The sequence below is a fragment of the Hemiscyllium ocellatum genome, chromosome 4 (assembly GCF_020745735.1).
Source record: "Hemiscyllium ocellatum isolate sHemOce1 chromosome 4, sHemOce1.pat.X.cur, whole genome shotgun sequence".
NCBI classification, from domain to species: Eukaryota; Metazoa; Chordata; class Chondrichthyes; order Orectolobiformes; family Hemiscylliidae; genus Hemiscyllium; species Hemiscyllium ocellatum.
The window spans coordinates 80,609,986-80,630,572 of NC_083404.1; the positions used below are offsets into that span (position 1 = coordinate 80,609,986).

The following is a 20,587-nucleotide window of genomic DNA, read 5'->3' on the forward strand; positions in this document are numbered from 1 at the left end:
ATGGCATTCGGAAATAATGTATAGTAGCTACAACTCCTTAATAGGAACAGATGATCAAGTCTTCCTTTAAAAGATCATTCAGTTTGATAAAGATGACATCACAATGCAAAAGGAGGGGGTAATGCAACATGCAGAGATTTGCTTGCTATGTTTAGGATAATACAGTGAAGATCCATGTTATAATTCATCAGTGCTATGATTGACTTAGGAATGTTTACTACCGTCAGAACGGGCAGTGTTACTTTGAAGTGGAATTGGATGTTTGGCATGGTAAATGGATAAGTGTGACACAGTAATCATTGGAAGGTGTGCCATTTTTCAGCATGAAACTATCATTCACTTCAATGAGTAAGATTTGATAAAACACCAGTCTATGGTCTTCAATAGCTATGGGCATGTTTGGTTATTCTGGAAGTCATATGTTTCATATGTTTTAATAAATCTAACAGTCATTTATTTATGTAAACCTTTATAGAAACAAAGATGTTTTTATTAATATTTATTTTAAATGACTTGTTTCACAGTGTTGGAGAAAGTATATGAGCTGTTGGGTGTTTTAGCTGAAGTGCAGCCGACTGAAATGCTTGATAATTCAGAAAAGCTTTATCGTGCCTACTTGAATGAATTGAAAATACAGGTGAGTTTGAAATCCTCTTTTTTTTTGTAATGTATAATTTTGTTTTTAAGCATTGCTATTTTTAGATGTTTTTTACCCCTCAAAGTCATCTTTCCACCAGGTGCAGAAATTGCCTGCCCTCTGTTTTGTCTTTGCATTGATTATGTTATAGAAAAATAAATGTTGAAGGTGATATACTTAGCTACTGATTTCCATGTATTGCCAGTCTCCCATAGCTTTTCCCAAGGCAAATAGGGGATACACTGATCTGTAAATGAGGTGTACTCAATCTGCCACTGATAGACTTGTCTTTTTAGACAGGTCAGCGAGAAGATATTCTCAGTTTCTTTTTTGCTGTGAGACTGTTAAGCCTTTTTATAAAATCTTTTACAATTTCTCGCTCTTCAGATGACCTCTGCAACAAGACAGCCCAAATTTCTGGTGGTGTCAGGCTGTCTTAGAGGGTTAATAGCACTTATGGTAAACTTCACTAAATCTATTGAGGAAGGTGAGTTTCTTGTTTAAATTATGTTGAGATATTGACTTGCACTCCAGCAGCATGAAAAATATAACTACTTATGTATGTATTTTTTAGATCCAAGAACATCAAGGGAAATTTTTGACTGTGCAGTGAAAGCTATAAATTTAAAGGTTAGTTCAAAAGTGTGTAGAAAAATGCTTGCTCATTGGAAGGGTAACTGAATTAAGGTTAAACATTGCCTTGGGGTAATTGAGAAATCTTAGTGCCAAAGTATCAGTGTTGTTTCAGACACAATTTAGCTGAAGGACCTATGAAGTTTGCAAACTGCCAAGGTGGTAGTGGGACATTAACGAGAGCATGATATCTGAAGGTATTGCTTTTCCAAAACATAGTTTTAAATGCAGGATTAATACATATATGTGATTTCAGAGATGAATAATCTAATATATAGTGTTTGGCTTGATATGACAGTAATTGGATAATTTACTTTCCATTGTCCATTAGGATTTTGCACTTCATGTATAAGCTTGGACCTTAGTTAAATTTTAGGAAAATTAATATTTTTGTTTTAATTATATGCAATTTACAAGCATTATATGATTCTTTCTGAGTAACCAGTGGAAACTAGTTGGTGGAAAATGAACAGAGTACCCGAGGATTGTGTTCTACCACCCTTTCAAATTATGTTTCCTGATGGAGTGAGATCCTAATTTCATCCTCTTCGCTTCAGCGAGGAGGAAAGTGAGAAACCAAATCAACACACAACAGTTGGTACATTTATTGATCAATAATATAAGATCAGGTTGGGCAACTGCTGTGTTTCCAAAAAATCTTATTGTTCAAAACCTTTTACAAAATATTTAATGTAACCTGATCCAGAACATTTGAAATCCTGTCTCTCTTTTCACGTCCTCCATTACCAAAAGATTTATTTCAAGAAAGTGAAAATAGCTTTGAATTTAAGTTCATGCAATAACAAAGTATTTGAGAGTATTTGGTCACTTTGGACTTACCATGCTGGGCTTTGGTTACCTTAGTTTTGCCCAACATCATGAATGTGCTGATTTAATTTGGCTTTGTTCTTTCTGCTTACAGAAGTTGCCTATTCTAACTGTATTTTGCCTACATATCAATGAATAGGACATATGTTAGATATGCTGATAGTAGTAAACAGCGGTTGCACAAATGTTGGCAGGTTTACTCACATAATGATTGTTTCGACACAAGGCAAAGATGACTCCTAAATGAGCATTGGATTGATGAACTACACCACACACAGCAATAACTCAGTTAATATGCATATTTGCTGTTTCCAGTTGGAGGGATATCTAACCCACCCAAGTCGGAGGAGTATCATTTTCAGACTTAAAGCAAGCAGTGTTTCTAAGGAAATGAAAATTTTAGTCACAAAGTACTGGGCCTCCATCAATTAATATACTTGATGGGAGTTATTGACAAGCAACAGATTAAGTCTCATACTCTCTGTCCCCCCTCTCTTTTTCTCTCTCTTTCGCTCTATCTTCCTCTTTGCCTCCCTTTTCTCTTTTGTTTCTGAAAAAAAAACTGGGTGCATGCTGTTGGATACAAAGCAGTCGTAGAAGCAATAGACTGTCCAGTGCCTCTGAAAAGCAGAAGATGACGAATGTTACTATTCAGTAGCAACACAGAATGGTATGTTTCAATAAAATAATTGTGTTTCATTTTACAGATCGACATAAAGAGATATGCTGTTCCTTTAGGTAAGATATTTTTGATTAATTTATATCACTCCTTCAAATGTATACAATTATGATGTAAGCTACATGGTTTATATATATTTTAATGTATTTCTTTTTGGAGATTTGGCTTTTGAACTAATGGCACATGGGATTTTTGAGTGCCTGAAGAGTTTTAATGATCAACTTGTAGGTATTACTGAAACCATGATGATTTATTTTGAAACACCATATTAGAGGGAGACTTTCTGATGAGTACTGGAGTTTTGTTTACTTTGGGAGAGTTTACAAGCAAACAAAGTAAACAGTGTGATGAATTAAGCTTTTAGACAGAAGGTTCTGAAATAGTTTCTTTCTATGCGAAATACACATAAAGTTTTAGTTTCAGTTTGGGCAGGTTTTCAGACATCTTGGCTGAAATTAAATGGCTGAAAAGATTGCTCCTGAGAGAGAGAGAGAGAGAGAGATAATTTAGGACTGTGTATAGAGTTTACTTTAAAAGTTCAAGACCAGAAGTGTTTGGTTACAACCCAGCAGTTATGAAGTAGTGAAACTGTCAAAGCTCATTTTCTGTTGAATCAAGGAAGAGTTATCAATTTAACCAGGAATTGAAGCCGTAACTGAGCCAATCCCTATGTAGGATAGAGAAAGAAATCCTCTCTGCTGTTTGAGGATTATAATGCAATGTTTTTGGAACTAACGGTTGTGTTTTTTACCATGTGTTTCAAAATCTTTAAACATTTGTTATATGTAAATCTTTTGTTTTTGTTAAACCAAATATACAGCATTGTGTGTTTCAGTGAAAGGTCACCTTGTTTAAAAACCAAACAGGTAAAATATGACCTAGCAAACCAAATTTTCATTTGCGATCTGACTTGTCCAGTAATACTACCAGCTGGGATCATAACACAATAACCATTTGAAATGTTTTGATTACAGAAGTTGATCAATATTCATCAAATGGATCCCAACTTTGGAAGTAGTATTAAAGACAGTAAACACAGGAAAATATACGGAAAACTGATAATTATATTGTTTAAATTTATCATGAACTTGTCACTTCCATTTTATCTTGACATTGCCCAGCATGTGTCAAAACCAAGTTTAAAAAGATTGGCAGCTCTTTTGATAACAGACTCAGATGGCCAATCTTAATATATGTAGTTGTTCATTCAATATTGGACAGCGATTTCAGCATCAAGTGCCATGCAATTTATCCCATCGTCATTGTACAGAGGAGCCTTGATTATCCGAATGACATGGGCAGGAGTATTTTGTTTGGTTAATCGAATGCTGGATATCACAGTTTAATCAAGCATCGGGACCTTCGATCTTGTCCAGATAATCCTAAATTTGGATAGTCGAATGGCAGATCATCGAGGTTCCTCTGTATTTGTGCATACAGAATCACATGATAATGATTAAGATTTAAAACTATGTTGCTGCTTATCTTGTGTTGGATACGAACAGATTGTAGCATACCAACCTGGTTGCTATTGAACAACAAATACAGATTGAATTTGGCATCTTTATGGCCTCTATTGTTCAATACAACATTATACATTTAAATGTTAATTTCTCCCCCTGTTCAACTTGGTTATTTTGAGATGTGCTTACAAATTTATAAATTAAACAATTGCTACAGCTGTAAATAGTTGTTAAGGGGAAATTGAATAAATGTGCCAGCAGAATGTCCGAGAGTTCAACACTTTTTTTGTTTTCTGTTTTTAGCTGGGCTACGCCTGTTCACACTACATGCCAGCCAGTTCAAGACCTGCCTCATGGACAGCTACCAATTACTGTTTGAAACAATGTCAAAATGGTGTGGCCATACAAATGTTGAAATGAAAAAAGCTGGCTATGCGGCTCTTGAGAGTTTCCTTAAAGAGGTAATAAATTTTCCTTTAATTCCTGTACTATTCACGTGGAATTTGCAAGTAATACATATTTGACATACTTGACAGGTTAATAAAAAAATTCTTCATCTAACTTCCTCTTTCTGGAAGCTGTGCAGCAATGCTAGAATCCTCATAAGCTGGTCATTTGTCTTGGGTTTTTTCAACAAATTTATGTCTATGAATTATAAGAAGTGAAACCATTATTTCATTTAAACATAATGAAAAGATGTTGAGAAGAGAGTTATGTTATCAATTTTCATCTTGTACTCATCAGGACAGAATTTCAAGAATATCAAATCTGACAGGAACAATTGGGTGATTGGTTGGCATGAGACCCTAGTTGGTAGAGCATTGCCAAGAAGAATGCAGTTTGAAACAGTTAACAGTCTTTTTCACTCTGAGTCGTGCCTGTCAGCTAATGCCAAAAGAAATCATATTCAAAGAATTTCAGTCAACCGAGAAAGCTAAAAACTTGAAATTGACTGTTTAAATACCAACATCGATGCTAATGGTAATCTGTACCACAACAGCCACGATAGTTAACTATTCACTATTCACAATCAATTCAGATATTGAACTGATTTGTTTTTATTTAAATTCGAACCAGGCAAATTTGGGAATGCTGGAGAGAGTGGTTGACCCTCAGGGTTTTGTTCAATTGCAATGTGTGGACATGATCTTTCAGTTTGCGAAAGGCAGGGCCTTGTGTGTGAAAATATATGGCTCTGGCATTTGTAAGTGAGTTGTTGTTAGTGTTATGAACAAATTGGTTGTTAGTGTTATGAACATGATCAATATTAGGTTGTTAATATGATCAGTATTATTTAATAAGTATTGTCCAACATAAGAATCAGATGTAATGTTGGACACTACAGGCTAAATGTTCCCACACTTTTGCCAAGTGTCAATTTTAGGCTGTTGCATTGAGGCCTGGTAACTTTGCTTCGACAATTTTCTGTTGTGCATCTTATTAAATATGCACTAGGGATCTGTGCTGGATCCACTGTTCTTCTTCATTTATACAAATGACTTGGATGAGAACTTAAGAAGCATGGTTAGTAGGTTTGTGCATGACATCAAAATTGGTGGTATAATGATAGTGAAGATTATCTAAGATTACAAAGGGGTCTTGATCAATTGGGCCAATGGGTCGAGGAGTGGCAGATGGAGTTTAGTTTGGATAAATATGAGGTATTGCACTTTGATAAGATGAACAAGGGCAAAACTTATGCAGTTAATTGTAGGGTCCTGGGTGTAGAACAGAGATCTAAGGGTTCAGTGACATAATTCTTTGAAAATTGCATCACAGGTAAAGAAGGCTTTTGGCATGTTTGTTTCATTGCCGAGACCATTGAGTATAGGAATTGGGATGCCATGTTGCAGTAATACAGGATGTTGGTGAGGTCACTTTTGAAATTCTGTGTACATTTCTGGTCACCCTGCTCTAGGAAGCATATTATTAAATTGGAGAGGATGCAGAAAAGATTTACAAGGATGTTACAGGGACTGGACGGTTTGAATTTTAAGGAGAGGCTGGGTAGGCTGAGACTTTTTTCACTGGAGTATAGGAGATTGAGGGATGACTTCAGAGAGGTTTATAAAATCATGAGGGGCTTAGATAAGGTGAATAGCAAAGGTAACGGGGTTCAAAACTATTTTCAAGTTGAGAGGAGAAAGTTTTAAAAGGCGCCTGAGGACAACATTTTCACACAGAGGGTGATTCATATGTGAAAGGAACTGCTAGAGGAAATGGTAGATGCAAGTGCCAGTGCAACATTTAAAAGACGTTTGGTCAGGTTGAGAGGGATATGGGCCAAATACAGGCAAACGGGACTAGTTTAGTTTGGGAAACTTGATCGGTATGGATGAATTGAACGAAGAATCTTTTTCTGTGTTGTATGATTATATGTTATTGCTCTTTCACAATATGTGCTTAGCAATGGCAGAGTGTTCACCAGTGCTAACACCTCGCAGCCATGGTGGTTTATTTAAACCTGATTTGGAGATGCTGGTGTTGGATTGGGGTGTACAAAGTTAAAAATCACACAACACCAGGTTATAGTCCAACAGGTTTAATAGGAAGCACACTAGTTTTCGGAGCGCCGCTCCTTCTTCAGGTGATATTGGAGGACACAGTTGTAAGGCACAGATTTTATAGCAAAAGTTTACAATGTGATGTAACTGAAATTATACATTGATAAATACCTTGATTGTCTGTTGAGTCTTTCTTCTGTTAGAATACCATGATAGTTTCACTTCTTTCATGTGTAAATCAGGAAACCTTTTTATATAAAAAAGTTGCATTCTCGGGTTAGCTGTTAACAATGGTGATAGCTAGACAATATGTTGAAGGTGTTGGCCCCCTGTGTTCTCTGTCTATGCCCGCATAAACATCATGGCATAGACAGAGAACACAGGGGCCAACACTTTCAACATATTGTCTAGCTATCACCATTGTTAACAGCTAATCTGAGAATGCAACTTTTTTATTAAAAGGTTTTGTGATTTACACATGAAAGAAGTGAAACTATCACTGTATTCTAACAGATGAAAGGCTTAACAGACAATCAATTTTTCAATGTATAGTTTCAGTTACATCACACTGTAAATTTTTGCGATAAATTCTGTTAGGATTGAGCCCTCCACTATCACCTGATGAAGGAGCGTCGCTCTGTAAGCTCGTGTGCTTCCAATTAAACCTGTTGGACTATAGCCTGGTGTTGTGTGATTTTGAACTTTATTTAAACCCAGTTGTGCACTGGTTCAAATGCTGCAAGCCAAGAACTGCCCTTTGTGTATTGATTTGCTGTCCAAATGCCATGGTTGAGTATAGCAAGTTGATCCCCCACTTCGAATATGGAGACTGGAGAGCCATGTAGAGGAGTAACATCTGGTTTACATAGGACCACCAGAGGATATCACAATACTAGCAGTTGCAAGCTTGGCCAAAAGTAGCCACCTGGTTCAGAGTGGTGTCCACGGGATGGAGGAACACACAATAATGCAGAAAGGAGTTGAATGACTTTGTCTGCTTCACACAGGAAAGTGCCATCATCTTCTCTCTGCTTCCTCACACTCTCACTCCATTACTGCACCCACCTCCCACCAAAGCACTTGGGTCTCTCATGATCACTGTTGCATGTGTTATCTTCACTCAATGCTCTCACCCATCCCATCATTTCCCACCCCCCAGAAAAAAGAACGCAGCCTTCAACTCCCCCCTCCCCCATACTTGCTGCTCACTCATTCAGCACATCTCACCACCTTTCTTGACTGCAGATGGACAAGCCCCCCAACTTCGTAGATATAGGTTGCAGGTGGTTGTAGCCCATGGAGCATGTCCTGAGGGATTGGGAATGGTGCTAACATTGTCATGACTGTGGACCATGATGTCAAATCACCTTTGAGCATTTTAAGTTTGATTACAACTTTGGAGATTGCTGAGAAAGCTCAGCAGGTGTGGTAGCATCTGTGGAGAGAAAGCAGAGTTAATGTTTTGTGTCCAGTGATGTCGAGGAAAGGTCACTGGACCCAAAATGTTAATTCTGCTTTCTCTCCACAGATGCTGCCAGACCGGAGTTTCCCTAACTATTTCTATTTTTGCTTCTGATTTCCAATATCCGCAATTCTTTTTGCAATACAACATGCCCTTTAAGTAAAAGGAATGTAGTGACAAGTTGACTGCAAATGTACATTCTGTGACTGCCTGGAGACAGAGAGAGAGAGAGAGAGAGAGAAAATGCACTACAAACCAAACTTCTTATCTCCTGAGGTTATCTCAGCATGTGAGCATGATTATTACTATCACCTGATGAAGGAGCATCGCTCTGAAAGCTAGTGTGCTTCTAATTAAACATGTTGAACTATAACCTGGTGTTGTGTGATTTTTAACCGTGAGCATGATAATTTTTCAAAAATAACAGTTGTCAAGGCAAGAGCCATAATTGCAATTTAAGGACCGGAGTTAAAAGTGGCTTTAACCCTATCTGTGTCAGGTGGTAACCTGATTCACTGGTATGTGGACTATTTTCCCGTGAGGCTGTTATCTCTGAGGCCAGCTGTTTAAACACCCGTACGCTGCAGGTAAAGAAAAGGAAGTGGTTATTAACTCCAAGTGGTGCCAGTTAGCTACTGCCGAAAGGAATCAAGATAAGAGTTTCAGTCACTTACTAAGCCAAAAGTTTTAAAATTAACCATTCAACTACTAATGTTAATGTTTAACTATCTACTGTCCAAAAAACAATTCAGCTAAGGTGTTTTTTTCAAGTTTTTCTCTTTTGGACTCAATGGTTATTTCTAATTTGTTTACATGTATATTGCTGTTATTTCTTCTTACATTTTGCAATTAGTAGGCTCACCCTTCATGTTAATTCAAGGAAACCTGGTTAAATTGGCTTCTTTTAAAACATGTTCATTTAATTCTGGAAAAAAGTTTCTTACAAGGGAAGGGATCCTTTTAAAATTAAACTTGTTGTAACCAACTGTGGGGGTAAGTAAAAGAGAAGCCGGTTCACTCCTCCTCATCTCAAGAGCTTAATGGTTTGAGGTATCTTGTCTGCAATCATAACAAACTGGGCAGCCTCGCCCAAGGAATAGTTGTAACAACATGGAGGCGTGGAGAAGACATTGATGTTCTGAGTTTCAAGCCAGACATAGGTGCAGTCTGTTTTCTCACTGCTACCTGAGACAATAGCAACCTCCATATAAATGAGGTGAAATTAATTTAAATTGAGATTTTAATATCTGCAAATAGAATCCTTACCTCCTACTAACAAGATTTTCATCTAACTGATGAAACTTTGAGTGGAAAATTGGATCTTTTCACTCAATTATGAGAATCTCATTTTCCATTCTTGCCACAATCTCCCAAGTTATTGTCATTGCCCACATCTTTCAGAAACTGGGAACATTTTATTCTACCTTCTGATGTTTGCAACTGTGGGCCATTTGGTTACAGTTAACTATTTAGCCCAGTGTGAAATTTGAAGGGATATGTGTTTTGATATGATCAAAGTCTTTGGGACATACGGCATAAATGTTCACCCTTCTCTTGTGTCTCTAACTCTCTTTTTCTAATATGGAGATGAGAACGACTCATGGTGTTCATATGTGGTCAGACAACTATTTTAAACATTTTAACAAGACTTGCTTGATTTTCAATTCTGCTGTTTTAGAATGTATCTTATTGCTTTGGTTTTATTATGGCTTTATTAACAAGCATTGTTGCTTTTAATTATTTGTCTATCTACACTTCCAAATTCTTTTGCTCCATTTACCAGTTAATACTTAGTGTGTGTCCTCCTCATTCTCCCTACCAAAACATGCCACCTTTATAATGAAATTAATTTGCAATTTCACTTAAAAGTAGATTCCTACTGTTTATGTGTTAACTCTTTCAATAGTTAATTCTGATTATAAAGACATTCTTGATACAGTGGTGTCCTGGGTACAGTGATAATATTTTTAAATTTTTCTTTGAACGAAAGGTGTTTGAGGACCCTGCAATTTTGTCCCAGCTTTGGCAAGATGTATTATAGGTGATATTGGACCAGCTGTCTGTTATATGTAGTGTCTGATTTTCCATTCCTTTGGAGTGTATTTTAATTCAAATAAAACCTTTAATTTGATCATACTGGAGTATCTTCAGATGTGTCCCAAAACTAATTTTGTGTTTTGCAGTGGGGCATTGTAACTGCCAGTGATCTTAATCTGCATATTTATCCATATGTGATATTGTTACACTGAATTCGTCAGCAGTCTGCTCAAACTGGCCAAGCTGTTAAGCACACACTCTTCATCTTTCCCATACACAGATTGCATTGCAAGTGGCAGAAGATGCTCATTTACACAAAGATAAGTTGCAGTACTTCATGCAACAGTTTTATGACATTATCCGGACAATGGAATCAAGCACTAAAGAACTCTCTATTGCTATCCGAGGATATGGGCTTTTTGCAGCTGTATGTTTGACTTTTTTTTTACCCTGTTATTACTTGGTTTATGCAGCATAACAAATAGCAATTTCTTTTGCTACTGTATATTTATTAACTGTACTCTAACTGTGATTCATTGTGTAGCCTTTTCAATTCCTTCCTAGGACATAGGCATTACTAGCTCAGCCAGCATTTATTGCCTTTTCCTAACTATCCTTGAGAAGATGGTGGTGAGATGCCATTTGAAAATTTGCAGTCATTGGGTTATAAATGCATCTACAGTGCTGTTAAAGAGTTCCATGGTTTTGAAACCATGTCAGTGAAGGAACAGTATTATAGTTCTAAATCAGAAGGGCTCTGATTTTTGAGGGTGGACAAACTCCTCCTGAAAAGCAAAATGGCACAGATTTAGTGTCTGCAAACTGGAGGTATTATCCAAGATGTGCATTGGGACTCCCCTGACATCCTGGGCCTGCCCACTTACGTGAGAATCACCCAAGAAGTTTGAATGTCTGATAGGCAATTCACCTGCTCCCTGTGACTCTCCACAAAAGTCTCCAAACCTGAGCGAAAGACGAAGACTTCAACAGGTTTCTTCCATGAGGGACTTTAATTGAATAGTCGGCCAGGAAATGTTGGACAGAAAATCCCATCTAACTCCAGGGGAAAAATAGATTTTACTCCCTGATCCACCAATCACATCCAATCCAACCAAAGTATCCCCCTGACCACCTGATTCAACAAGAATCCCGACCTCACTATCCAAACCATCCTGATGATCTCCTGACTCAACCCATTACCCTCCTACCATGTAGAGAAAAGAACCCCAGTCTAATTCAGTCTTAAATGCTAGATGTAACCATTTGATTTTGGTGTTGTTTAAGTTGTGCTTTCTTTATACCTTCTCCAGTAACTCAAAATTCTTTTTATGATTTGGAGACCTAACTTGTTTTAAGGAAAAAATTGCCAAGGATTTGAAGTGGAAGGCTTGAGGGAGGGGATGTGACAATGGAATTAGTTTTCAAAGTGAGAGTGGAGAGATGGCACAAACAAATGCACAAGATAGTTTCTTTATGTACTGCAACTGGTATGTAACAATCCTACAGAAATAATGTTGAAAATTAAAGCATCAGATCAATATCTTTTTAAGTACATTCTGGGAGTGCAGTAGTTTTTTTTGGATTAACTCAATGGCAATAGTACAGTCTCAATGCAGACTCAAATTATTTTATGTGATTCCCTTATTCTGTGATGTAGCCCTGTAAGGCTGTGGATTCTCATCATGTTGACTTCATGTACACGGAGCTGATTCAGCGTTGTAAACAGATGTATCTCACTGAGGCAGACACAGAGGATGACAATATTTATCAGCTTCCCAGTTTCTTAGACTCGATTGCAAGTGTCATCTTCCACATGGACAAAGTAAGTTGACGTGGTGTTATTTTCTTTGGAAAATTTGTAATCATCCCATATTTGTCTTTTTTTTTCCTGAAGAGTTTTGTGTTTTGAGAACACATGTAAGTTCAAAGTTTATTTGTAGTTCTCAACTTATTTAATTGATTATGAGTGATCTTTTAGTGGCAATATTTGCAAAGCTGTGAAATCATTGATGATTTCAAGTAAATATTTCACTTACATCTTGATTTTTTAAAAGAATAATTTCCATTGCCACACACTGTACAGTCACTTGAAAGTGAGTAAATCTTTTGTTTTATCATCATCATCATTATTATTGCTGAATCCTACTTCTGTTTGGTATATTCACTAGTTGTAGGGCTGAGATTTGAAGCTCACCACATAGGAATCGCATCTATAGGCCGTGTCTTCCTACTCTGCACCATGGAATACAAGATACCAGTGCATTGCCTAGAATAAGTAAAATTAATATTTTAGTCACTGAAGAGCCTAATTTATTGTTAAAATTGGTTCTCAAAACCTAGTTAAAATACTCATTTGCACTGTAATTTTTAAAACCGTGAAAGGCAAATTCAGTTGCATTTAGTGGTGATAACACAGAACATAAAAAAGCTTGTTAACTATTTGTATATTCTGAATCATTTTTAAAAATGTCATTTGCATTTTAATAATTATTGGATGTACTTTTCTTTTGCAGATCCCTGGCATTTATACTTCTGTGTTAGAACGTCTGTTGGTTGTTCAGATTGACAGCTTCCCGCTGTACAGTGTGAGGATGCAGCCAGTTTGTTGTCATTCCATAATTAAACTGTTCATAGCCCTTGCAGGAAAGGGTCCTGTTCTCTGGAGTTTTATTAGCACTGTAGGTCAGTACCAAAACCCAATATTCAAATTTGTTAAATTGTTCCATCAGTCTCTTGTCAGCGGTGCACTGTCTGCATCGGTGATTTGCAAACTTGTATCTGTTTACCAGTGGTGGGTTTCATAGAACTTCTGTCAACACTGGGAATGATCACTTTGGCTGGACTGCCAAAATATTCCCAAAATGTGTTGACATAGGATTACATTAAGGGTACTTTCGTGGCTTCAAAGAAACTGTTGTGTAGCCTGATGTCACTGAATGCGTTTTGCTGTGCTTAATCAGTTTATACAATAGAAATCAGCAGCTTTGAACCATTCTTATGGAAATATGTTGAAATTCAGAGACCAAGTAGGGTGACTGGCAATTTTCAGTTAAGTGCTGAGAAATTTGCGTCTCTGTTCCTTTCTGTGACTGAGATCATCATTCTGTTCTGTTTTTATGCAAATTTTGTAAGAGCAGTGAGAATTGTTTTCAGAAGCAGTGAAGAGTTTAATGTTTTGATTTATTATTTCCAATTTTTTTCTATTCAAATTGAAACTGAATTTTGCTGTTCAGATTGGGAGCAAGAACATTTTGTGCTTATACACATAGCTGTTGGATGCAATGAAAAAACAAGTTCATTATTATTGTATTGATGATTATTGACCCACATCAAGTTTCTACTTAAAGCAATATACATAGCAGAAGTGTTAAGATTGTTCTTAAACATCTGGCAATCAATTCAGGAGTGCCAAATCAAAACTTCAAAGTTCTATTTGTGGAAACTACTCTGACTGTTCTTATGAATGTTGCACAAAAATGAATTGAAACTGTACCCTTGTCTGTAACTGGCCCACTTGCATTTTGTTAATTATTGTTTTATTTTAAATTTTTAAAAACATTCTGTTTCAGTGCATCAAGGTCTAATTCGTGTTTGTTCAAAGCCAGTTCTGCTTCCAGGGGTAAGAAAAATCTCCATCACCTCTGCTTCCTTCGACAACAATCATGACCAGTTCCACTAAAATTGCATGTGTAAATATTAGCATAAAATTGCTTAAGGAATGAGAGTGAAATTCTTTTGATCACAATTAAACTGAGGCACCAAAAGATATATTCTCAGTAGGAGCCAATGCCTCTGTTAATGTAGCAAGAAAGGAATTTTGTGCTGGTATTAACAAAACATTAGTTCAGAGACAATATCTGTTGTGCTCAGTATTTAAAATGTGTAGAAAATGTCTTTGTTTTCTAAACTGTAAGTACTAAAATACTTAGTGAGCTGATCCTGTGCCTTGCCGCTTTAACTATTGCTACCTTTCTTTATTGACATTTGTGTTTTTATCCTGCAATGTTCCACCAAATACAGTGCAAAATTTAGTAGTTCCTTAACTGTTGGTCTTCAAAAATTTGGCACCTCTGTTATTTATCTTACTCATGAACAGATTCTGCCATTCGCTGTCCATTGCCTTTTCTTTTTATTCTGTGGTTCTTAAAGTCACGTTTAAAGCTTTGCTCCTACATGATTGAAATGACTTGTACACTTTTCTTCCAATTCATAAAGTCCACTATGTGGGCTTTCAAACCACTAATAACTGACTGAACACATCAGCTAAGCCAGCTTGGTAAAATTTGTGCCTTGGGCCTGGACATAGTGAGGACACGCTCGTCTGTAGGACAGCTGAAGGCTGACACTACAACACCGAGGGACTGCAAGCTCGTCAGAAGTGTCATTATTCAGATGAGACATCAAGTTGCATGAGACATCTCAAATCATTCAGGAGAGTCGAAAAGATCCATTTGCAACTCCTGTTCGGCATGATATTTGCCCAGCAGGTTGAAAATATTCCTGTACCTATGTCCTCTGCAAACATTAAGCGCATTTTCATATTATCACTTATTTCATTTAGTTTCTGAGGAGACCAGAATCCGTGTTCATAATGTAAATGGAAACTTGGATTTACATAGTGTGTTTAACAAAATCATATGCCCCAAGGTGTTTCACTGGAGTATTCTAAAGCAATATTCAGGTCCTAGGCCCAACTAACGTCATCTGTTTCTTCAAAGACCTTCCCTGCATCATAAAGTCAAAAGGGGGTGGGGGGTGGTGGTGGTTGTTGTGGTGGTGGGATGTTTGCTGATGTTTGCACAATGTTCAGCACCATTCTTCAAAGAATCCTTACAGTGTGGGAAATAGGCCATTTGGCCCAAGAAGTCCACACTGACCCTCCGAAGAGTATCCCACCCAGACCTATTCCCCTACCCTATTGTTCCACATTTTCCCTGACAAATGCACCAAGCCTACACATCCCTGAACACTATGGGCAATTTGGCATGGCCATTTCATCTAAGCTGCACATCTTTGGATTGTGGGAGGAAGCTAGAGCATCCAGAGGAAACCCACGCATACACGGAGTGAGTGTGCAAATTCCACACAGACAGTTGCCCAAGCCGAGAATCGAACCCGGGCCGTGATGCTGAGAGACAGCAGTGCTAACCACTGAGTTACCGTGCCACCCATACTTGATTCATCGGTTACTCTAAATAGTGCATGTCCAAATGCAGCAAGACCTGGAAAATATCCAGGCTTGGATTGACAACTGGCAAGTAACATTCATACCACACAAATGCCAGGCAATGACCATTCCAATAAAAGGCAATCAAACTACTGCCCTTTGACATTCAATGACATTGCTATCAGAGTCCCCCACTATCAACATCCTCGAGGTTACCATTGACCAGAAACTGAACGGTGGCAGTTAGCACTGTCGCTTCACAGCATCAGGGACCTAGGTTCAATTCCAGCCTCGGGTGACTGTCTGTGTGGAGTTTGCACATTCTCCCTGTGTCTGCGTGGGTTTCCTCCGGGTGCTCCGGTTTCCTCCCACAATCCAAAGATGTGCAGGTTAGATGAATTGGCCATACTAAATTGCCCATAGTGTTAGTCAGAGGGAAATGGGTCTGGGTGGGTTACTCTTTGGAGGGTCGGTGTGGACTTGTTGGGCCTGTTTCCACACTGCAGGGAATCTAATCTAATCTAATCTAATCTAACTGCACTTGTAATGTAAATACAATGGCTTCAAGGGATAGGAATACAGTGGGAAGTAACTCACACCTGACTCCCCTAAAGCCTGTTCAAAGCACAAGTCAGAATTTGCCTTGATGAGTGCAGCTCCAACAACAATCAGAAAGCTTGACACTTCCCAGGACAAAGCAGTCCACTGATTGACCCCAAGTCCAAAACATCCACTGTCTCACCAATGATGCTCATTAGCAGCAGTACTAACTACAAGATGCAGAAATTCATCAAAGATCCATCAACATCACCTTCCGCACCCATGATCACTTCCATCTAGAAGAACAAGGGCAACAGATACATCAGATGCCACCATCTGCAAGTTCCCCTCCAAGACACGCACCATCCTGACTTGGAAATATATCGCCATTCCTTCACTGTCACTGGGTCAAAATCCTGGATTCCCTCCCTAAAGGCATTATGGGCCTAGCTACAGCCCTGAACTGCAGTGGTTCGAGAAAGCAGCTCATTGTTACCTGCTAAAGGACAACTAGGGCAGGGCAATAAATGCTGGGCTAGCCAGCAATGGCCAGACCCCATGAGTGAATAAAAAATTGACACAGCCATTAAGGTGATATGGTCAAAATGTGAAATACGAGGAGCAACTTAAAGGAGGATCAATAGGTAGAGAACTCCACAGAGCTTTAGAGAGGCGATCCTAGAGCTTAGGGCCTTGGCATCTTGAGGCATGGCCACCAAATTCTGAAACAATTACAACTGGTGATGTTCAAAAAGCCAGAATTGGATGACTGCCAATATCTTGGAGAGTTATAGTGCTGTAAAGATAAGGAGGGGCAACACCATGGAAGGATTTAGAAACATGGATAAAAACTTTAAATGCTAGGTGTAACTTTATGAGAATTAGTGTGGGCCAGTGATGAACAGGGTTTGACATTAGTGAGAGCACAGACAGCAGAGTCTGCCGGAGGTAAGAGGCTGAATAGAGGATGGGTCAAGGTACAAGTAAGGAGGTTCAGAAAGGGAGAGCTTGGAAGAGTGAAATTGTGGAGGTGGGTATTGATGAAATAGAAAAATGGATCTAGCAGGTAAGCCAGAGGACATTTCAGAAGTCAGAAGTCCTCATCATTTAGCTACCCAAGGACCAGAAAACCTGGCTGACTCGGGATAAATTTAAACCTGTGGTTTAATATGAGGCAGACACATTTACTATACTTTGAGGAATAACGGTGGTTGTGTGTAACCACCACCCCCAATTCATCCCACACCTACCGCTTCAAAATGTTAATATTCAACGTGATTCTGTTTGGGAGTTTTTTTAATTCCAAAGAGCTAGGTTTTTGCAGATTCAGGATTCTACTGGCTAAACAATCGTAGTTGTGTTCAACTACCAAAGGCTGATTCACCATGATTTTAGAATCAGAAGTCAAGACACTCACTTGTTTTCTCTGATTCATCTCACTGCTGTTAGCAGAATATTCAGCAAATTATCTTTCTCTTTCTCTTTCAAATACTGACTATACTGTTTTGAATTCCCTGCAATTTTTGAGCTTGTTTGTTTAATTTAGCAAGTTTCTTTGTTATATTCTTATATGTAAGGTTATACCGACTGTAAATATTTGTGCTGATTAATTCCTCAGGAGGAAATGAGGAAAGCTGAACCGTGGTCTAGTGCTCAACAATCACTCAGCAATGGTAACATGGGAACAGGAAAATGGAGAGTTCCTTCTTATAAAGATTATTTGGAGTTATTCAGAAGTCTGTTAGATTGTGGAAGAATGAAGGTGAGTTGGGATTGTAGTGTAAACTCTCCCATGTTGCCTCTTATTCAAATTTGATATAACTTCTCAAACAAGTAAACTTCAGGGTGAGGCATTGCATTTGTTTATTTTAAATAATTCACTTGAAAGTACACTTTCTCTTTTATGTAAGCAACCGTACAATTGCTCAGTGAAATTACAGTAGAAGGGAGTCATTATGATCATGGTTTGCCTGTTTCCCTTTGTTTCTGGGACTCGGTGGGTGAGGGTGGAAATGGAAAACCTGTTAGCTTAGCCTTAACTCACAATGCACTGAGAAACCTGCTTGTCCTTTTTCACTAACATTGTACCATGATTATGAGGCCATTCACTGAATAGAGCTTAAAAATGCTTTTAAAATACCTTTTTAGACTTATCCATTTATAGTAAATATTTGAGGTAAATGTATTCTAGGAAAATGCCATTGTAATTAAATTTCTGCTTTTGTAAATCTATCCATCGCTGGCCAGAATAATTAACAGCATGGCTTCTCTTCCTTTGTGAACAGCAGCACGAGGCTGCATTAACTCTTCTGAATTTGAGAAACCTTTAAAGTTATTCTGCACCATGACAATGGGGGTGACATGTAACAGGTCTTTAGAACCATCAGACAATCTCATCTTCTACATGCCCTTCGTTGCTACAGCTGCCTCCAAGGTGTGTGGCGATTGCTTTTGAGAGGAATAATTTGCCACCAGCTGCTCCCTATACCGTCAACCCGAGCAAATTATAAAATTTAAATCTTTTCAAAACCTGAATATTGCGTCTATGGAGAAGCAGTTCTAGCACTTCTCAGTCCCGATCAGGACACAAAGCAGAAATTTATTTCCCCGTAATCCATCAGTTTTCTGAAATCTTCCTCAAATTCCAGTCTTCCCTGTTTCTATTTTATCTACATCACTGTTATTATTCCTTCTTTCAGTTTCCAAGCTTGAATATTCAATTCAAAAACTCATTTCTTCACCATGTACTGCAAATGTTTTTCCAGAAAACCTTCAATCTTCCCAAGACAATTCATGAGCTTTGAAAATCTAACTTGCGAAATAATCTAATCATTGCGCTTTTATCTTGTCTTGCTTTCAACTGTATTCAATCTTCATGATCTGTATAATAGTACATATTAGCTATTCAGTTAGACAGAAATGAAGGGACTCACAATGACACTGCAGGTTTTCCCCCACAATTATAGTTAAAAGTAATATGGTCTTAAAACTCAGAAGTATAACTTAATTCTTGTGAGTAGTCAGGATTGAAATTGCGAAGCATATGAGGCATTAGAAGATCAAAGCATGAGATTTGTTGTTCTGGGTAGAAAATAAATTAACATTTTTGATGTTTTATATTTTTAAGGAATCTGGATTGATTTATGAGACATTTCAGATGTTTGATTCTCCCCTGAAATCTTTAAATCGGCTGCTGTATGACGAATTTATTAAATCAGTGCTCAAGATTATTGAGAAGTTGGATCTGTCAGTGGACAAACAAAGCCAGAATGAAGAAGGGGTATTACTTGTTTTTGTCTTTATTACAGGGTGTTTTCTATGTCCAGATATTTGATCACTGGAAATTTAATAAATATATTCTGAGACTCTTGGAACTATTGGCTGGGATTATCCTCTCCCTACAGTTGACAGGAAGGGGAAATAGGCTGGCTTGGTACTGCTGAGAAATCCACCACCTCAGCAATCAAGTCTAGGTGGCAAAGTTCATGGCTCACCTTCCTATTTGCCACAATATAGTTCCTTAATTGGTCTGTGAAAAGCCACGTAAGAGCTCAACCCACTACCAGCCTGATTACCTACCTTTCTACAAGGTGAGAAATGTGACTGCTCTCCCCTCCCACCCCCCGAGAGCCCCGCCCCACAATGCAATGGAAAAATATTTACCATGTACCCAGTGCAACCTTTCCTGGCTGTCCATCCTGGGTCGCCAGTAATGATTTGCAGTTCCCAGTAACTGTTGGCCTCTGACTGGCAATTTTTGATTAGGTGGGACTTCAAATGTTAAGGCTGCGATGCTCACCAGTCACCAGGCTTTCTCTGGCCTGCCACCACACTTCATGTAGAGACTACTGAATCTGTCCCATTGTTTTTCTTTATGGTGTATCTAAAACCTCATTATACAGAGGAACCTCGATTATCCGAACGACACGTATTACGTTCAGTTAATTGAATTCTGGATAATTGAATGCCAGATAACATAGTTTAGCCGAGCATTGGGACATTGCGATCTTGCCAGATAATCTGATATTCGGATAATGAATGCTGGATAATCAAGGTTCCTCTGTATTGATCTTAATTGTAACCCTTGATCCCACTATCTCAGTCTTAAATATACTCAATGACCTGGCCTTCACAGCCTTCTATGGCAACAATTCCATAGATTCACCACTGTCTGACTGAAGGGAGTTTCTCCTTATCTCCATTCTAAGAGATCTTCCCTTTATTCTAAGTCTGTGTCCTTCGGTCCTAGTCACTCCTACCAATGGAAATATCTTCCCAAAATCTCCTCTGTCCAGGCCATTCAGTATTCTATATGTTTTAATTAGATTCCCCCCGAACCTTCTAGACTCCATCGTGTATAGACCCAGACTCCTCAAACGTTCGCCATATGTTAAGTTTTTCATTCCTTGGACCATTCTCATGAATCTCTTCTGAACACGCTCCAAGGCCAGTATGTTCTTCCTGAGATATGGGGCCCAAAACTGTGCAAAATATTCCAAGTATGGTCTGACCAGAACCATTTACAGCCTCAGAAGTACATCTCTGCTTTTATATTCACGTCCTGTCATAATAAATGGCATAATTGTATTTGCAGATTAGAGGTTCGTGTTAATTTGCATTATCACTGTTGGTCTAAA

General features: G+C 38.2%; 1 protein-coding gene across 1 annotated transcript in view; it reads left to right on the top strand.

The window, feature by feature from the left end:
- Window positions 1–20,587, top strand: part of prkdc (protein kinase, DNA-activated, catalytic subunit) — a 238,657-nt gene that overhangs the window by 16,436 nt on the left and 201,634 nt on the right. The window contains exons 6-16 of the mRNA XM_060824031.1: window positions 525–637; window positions 1,025–1,124; window positions 1,212–1,267; window positions 2,806–2,836; window positions 4,544–4,701; window positions 10,524–10,670; window positions 11,901–12,065; window positions 12,757–12,925; window positions 13,813–13,862; window positions 17,569–17,712; window positions 19,078–19,230. Coding sequence (XP_060680014.1) covers window positions 525–637; window positions 1,025–1,124; window positions 1,212–1,267; window positions 2,806–2,836; window positions 4,544–4,701; window positions 10,524–10,670; window positions 11,901–12,065; window positions 12,757–12,925; window positions 13,813–13,862; window positions 17,569–17,712; window positions 19,078–19,230 — 1,286 coding nt within the window. The remainder of the gene's footprint in view (window positions 1–524; window positions 638–1,024; window positions 1,125–1,211; window positions 1,268–2,805; window positions 2,837–4,543; window positions 4,702–10,523; window positions 10,671–11,900; window positions 12,066–12,756; window positions 12,926–13,812; window positions 13,863–17,568; window positions 17,713–19,077; window positions 19,231–20,587) is intronic.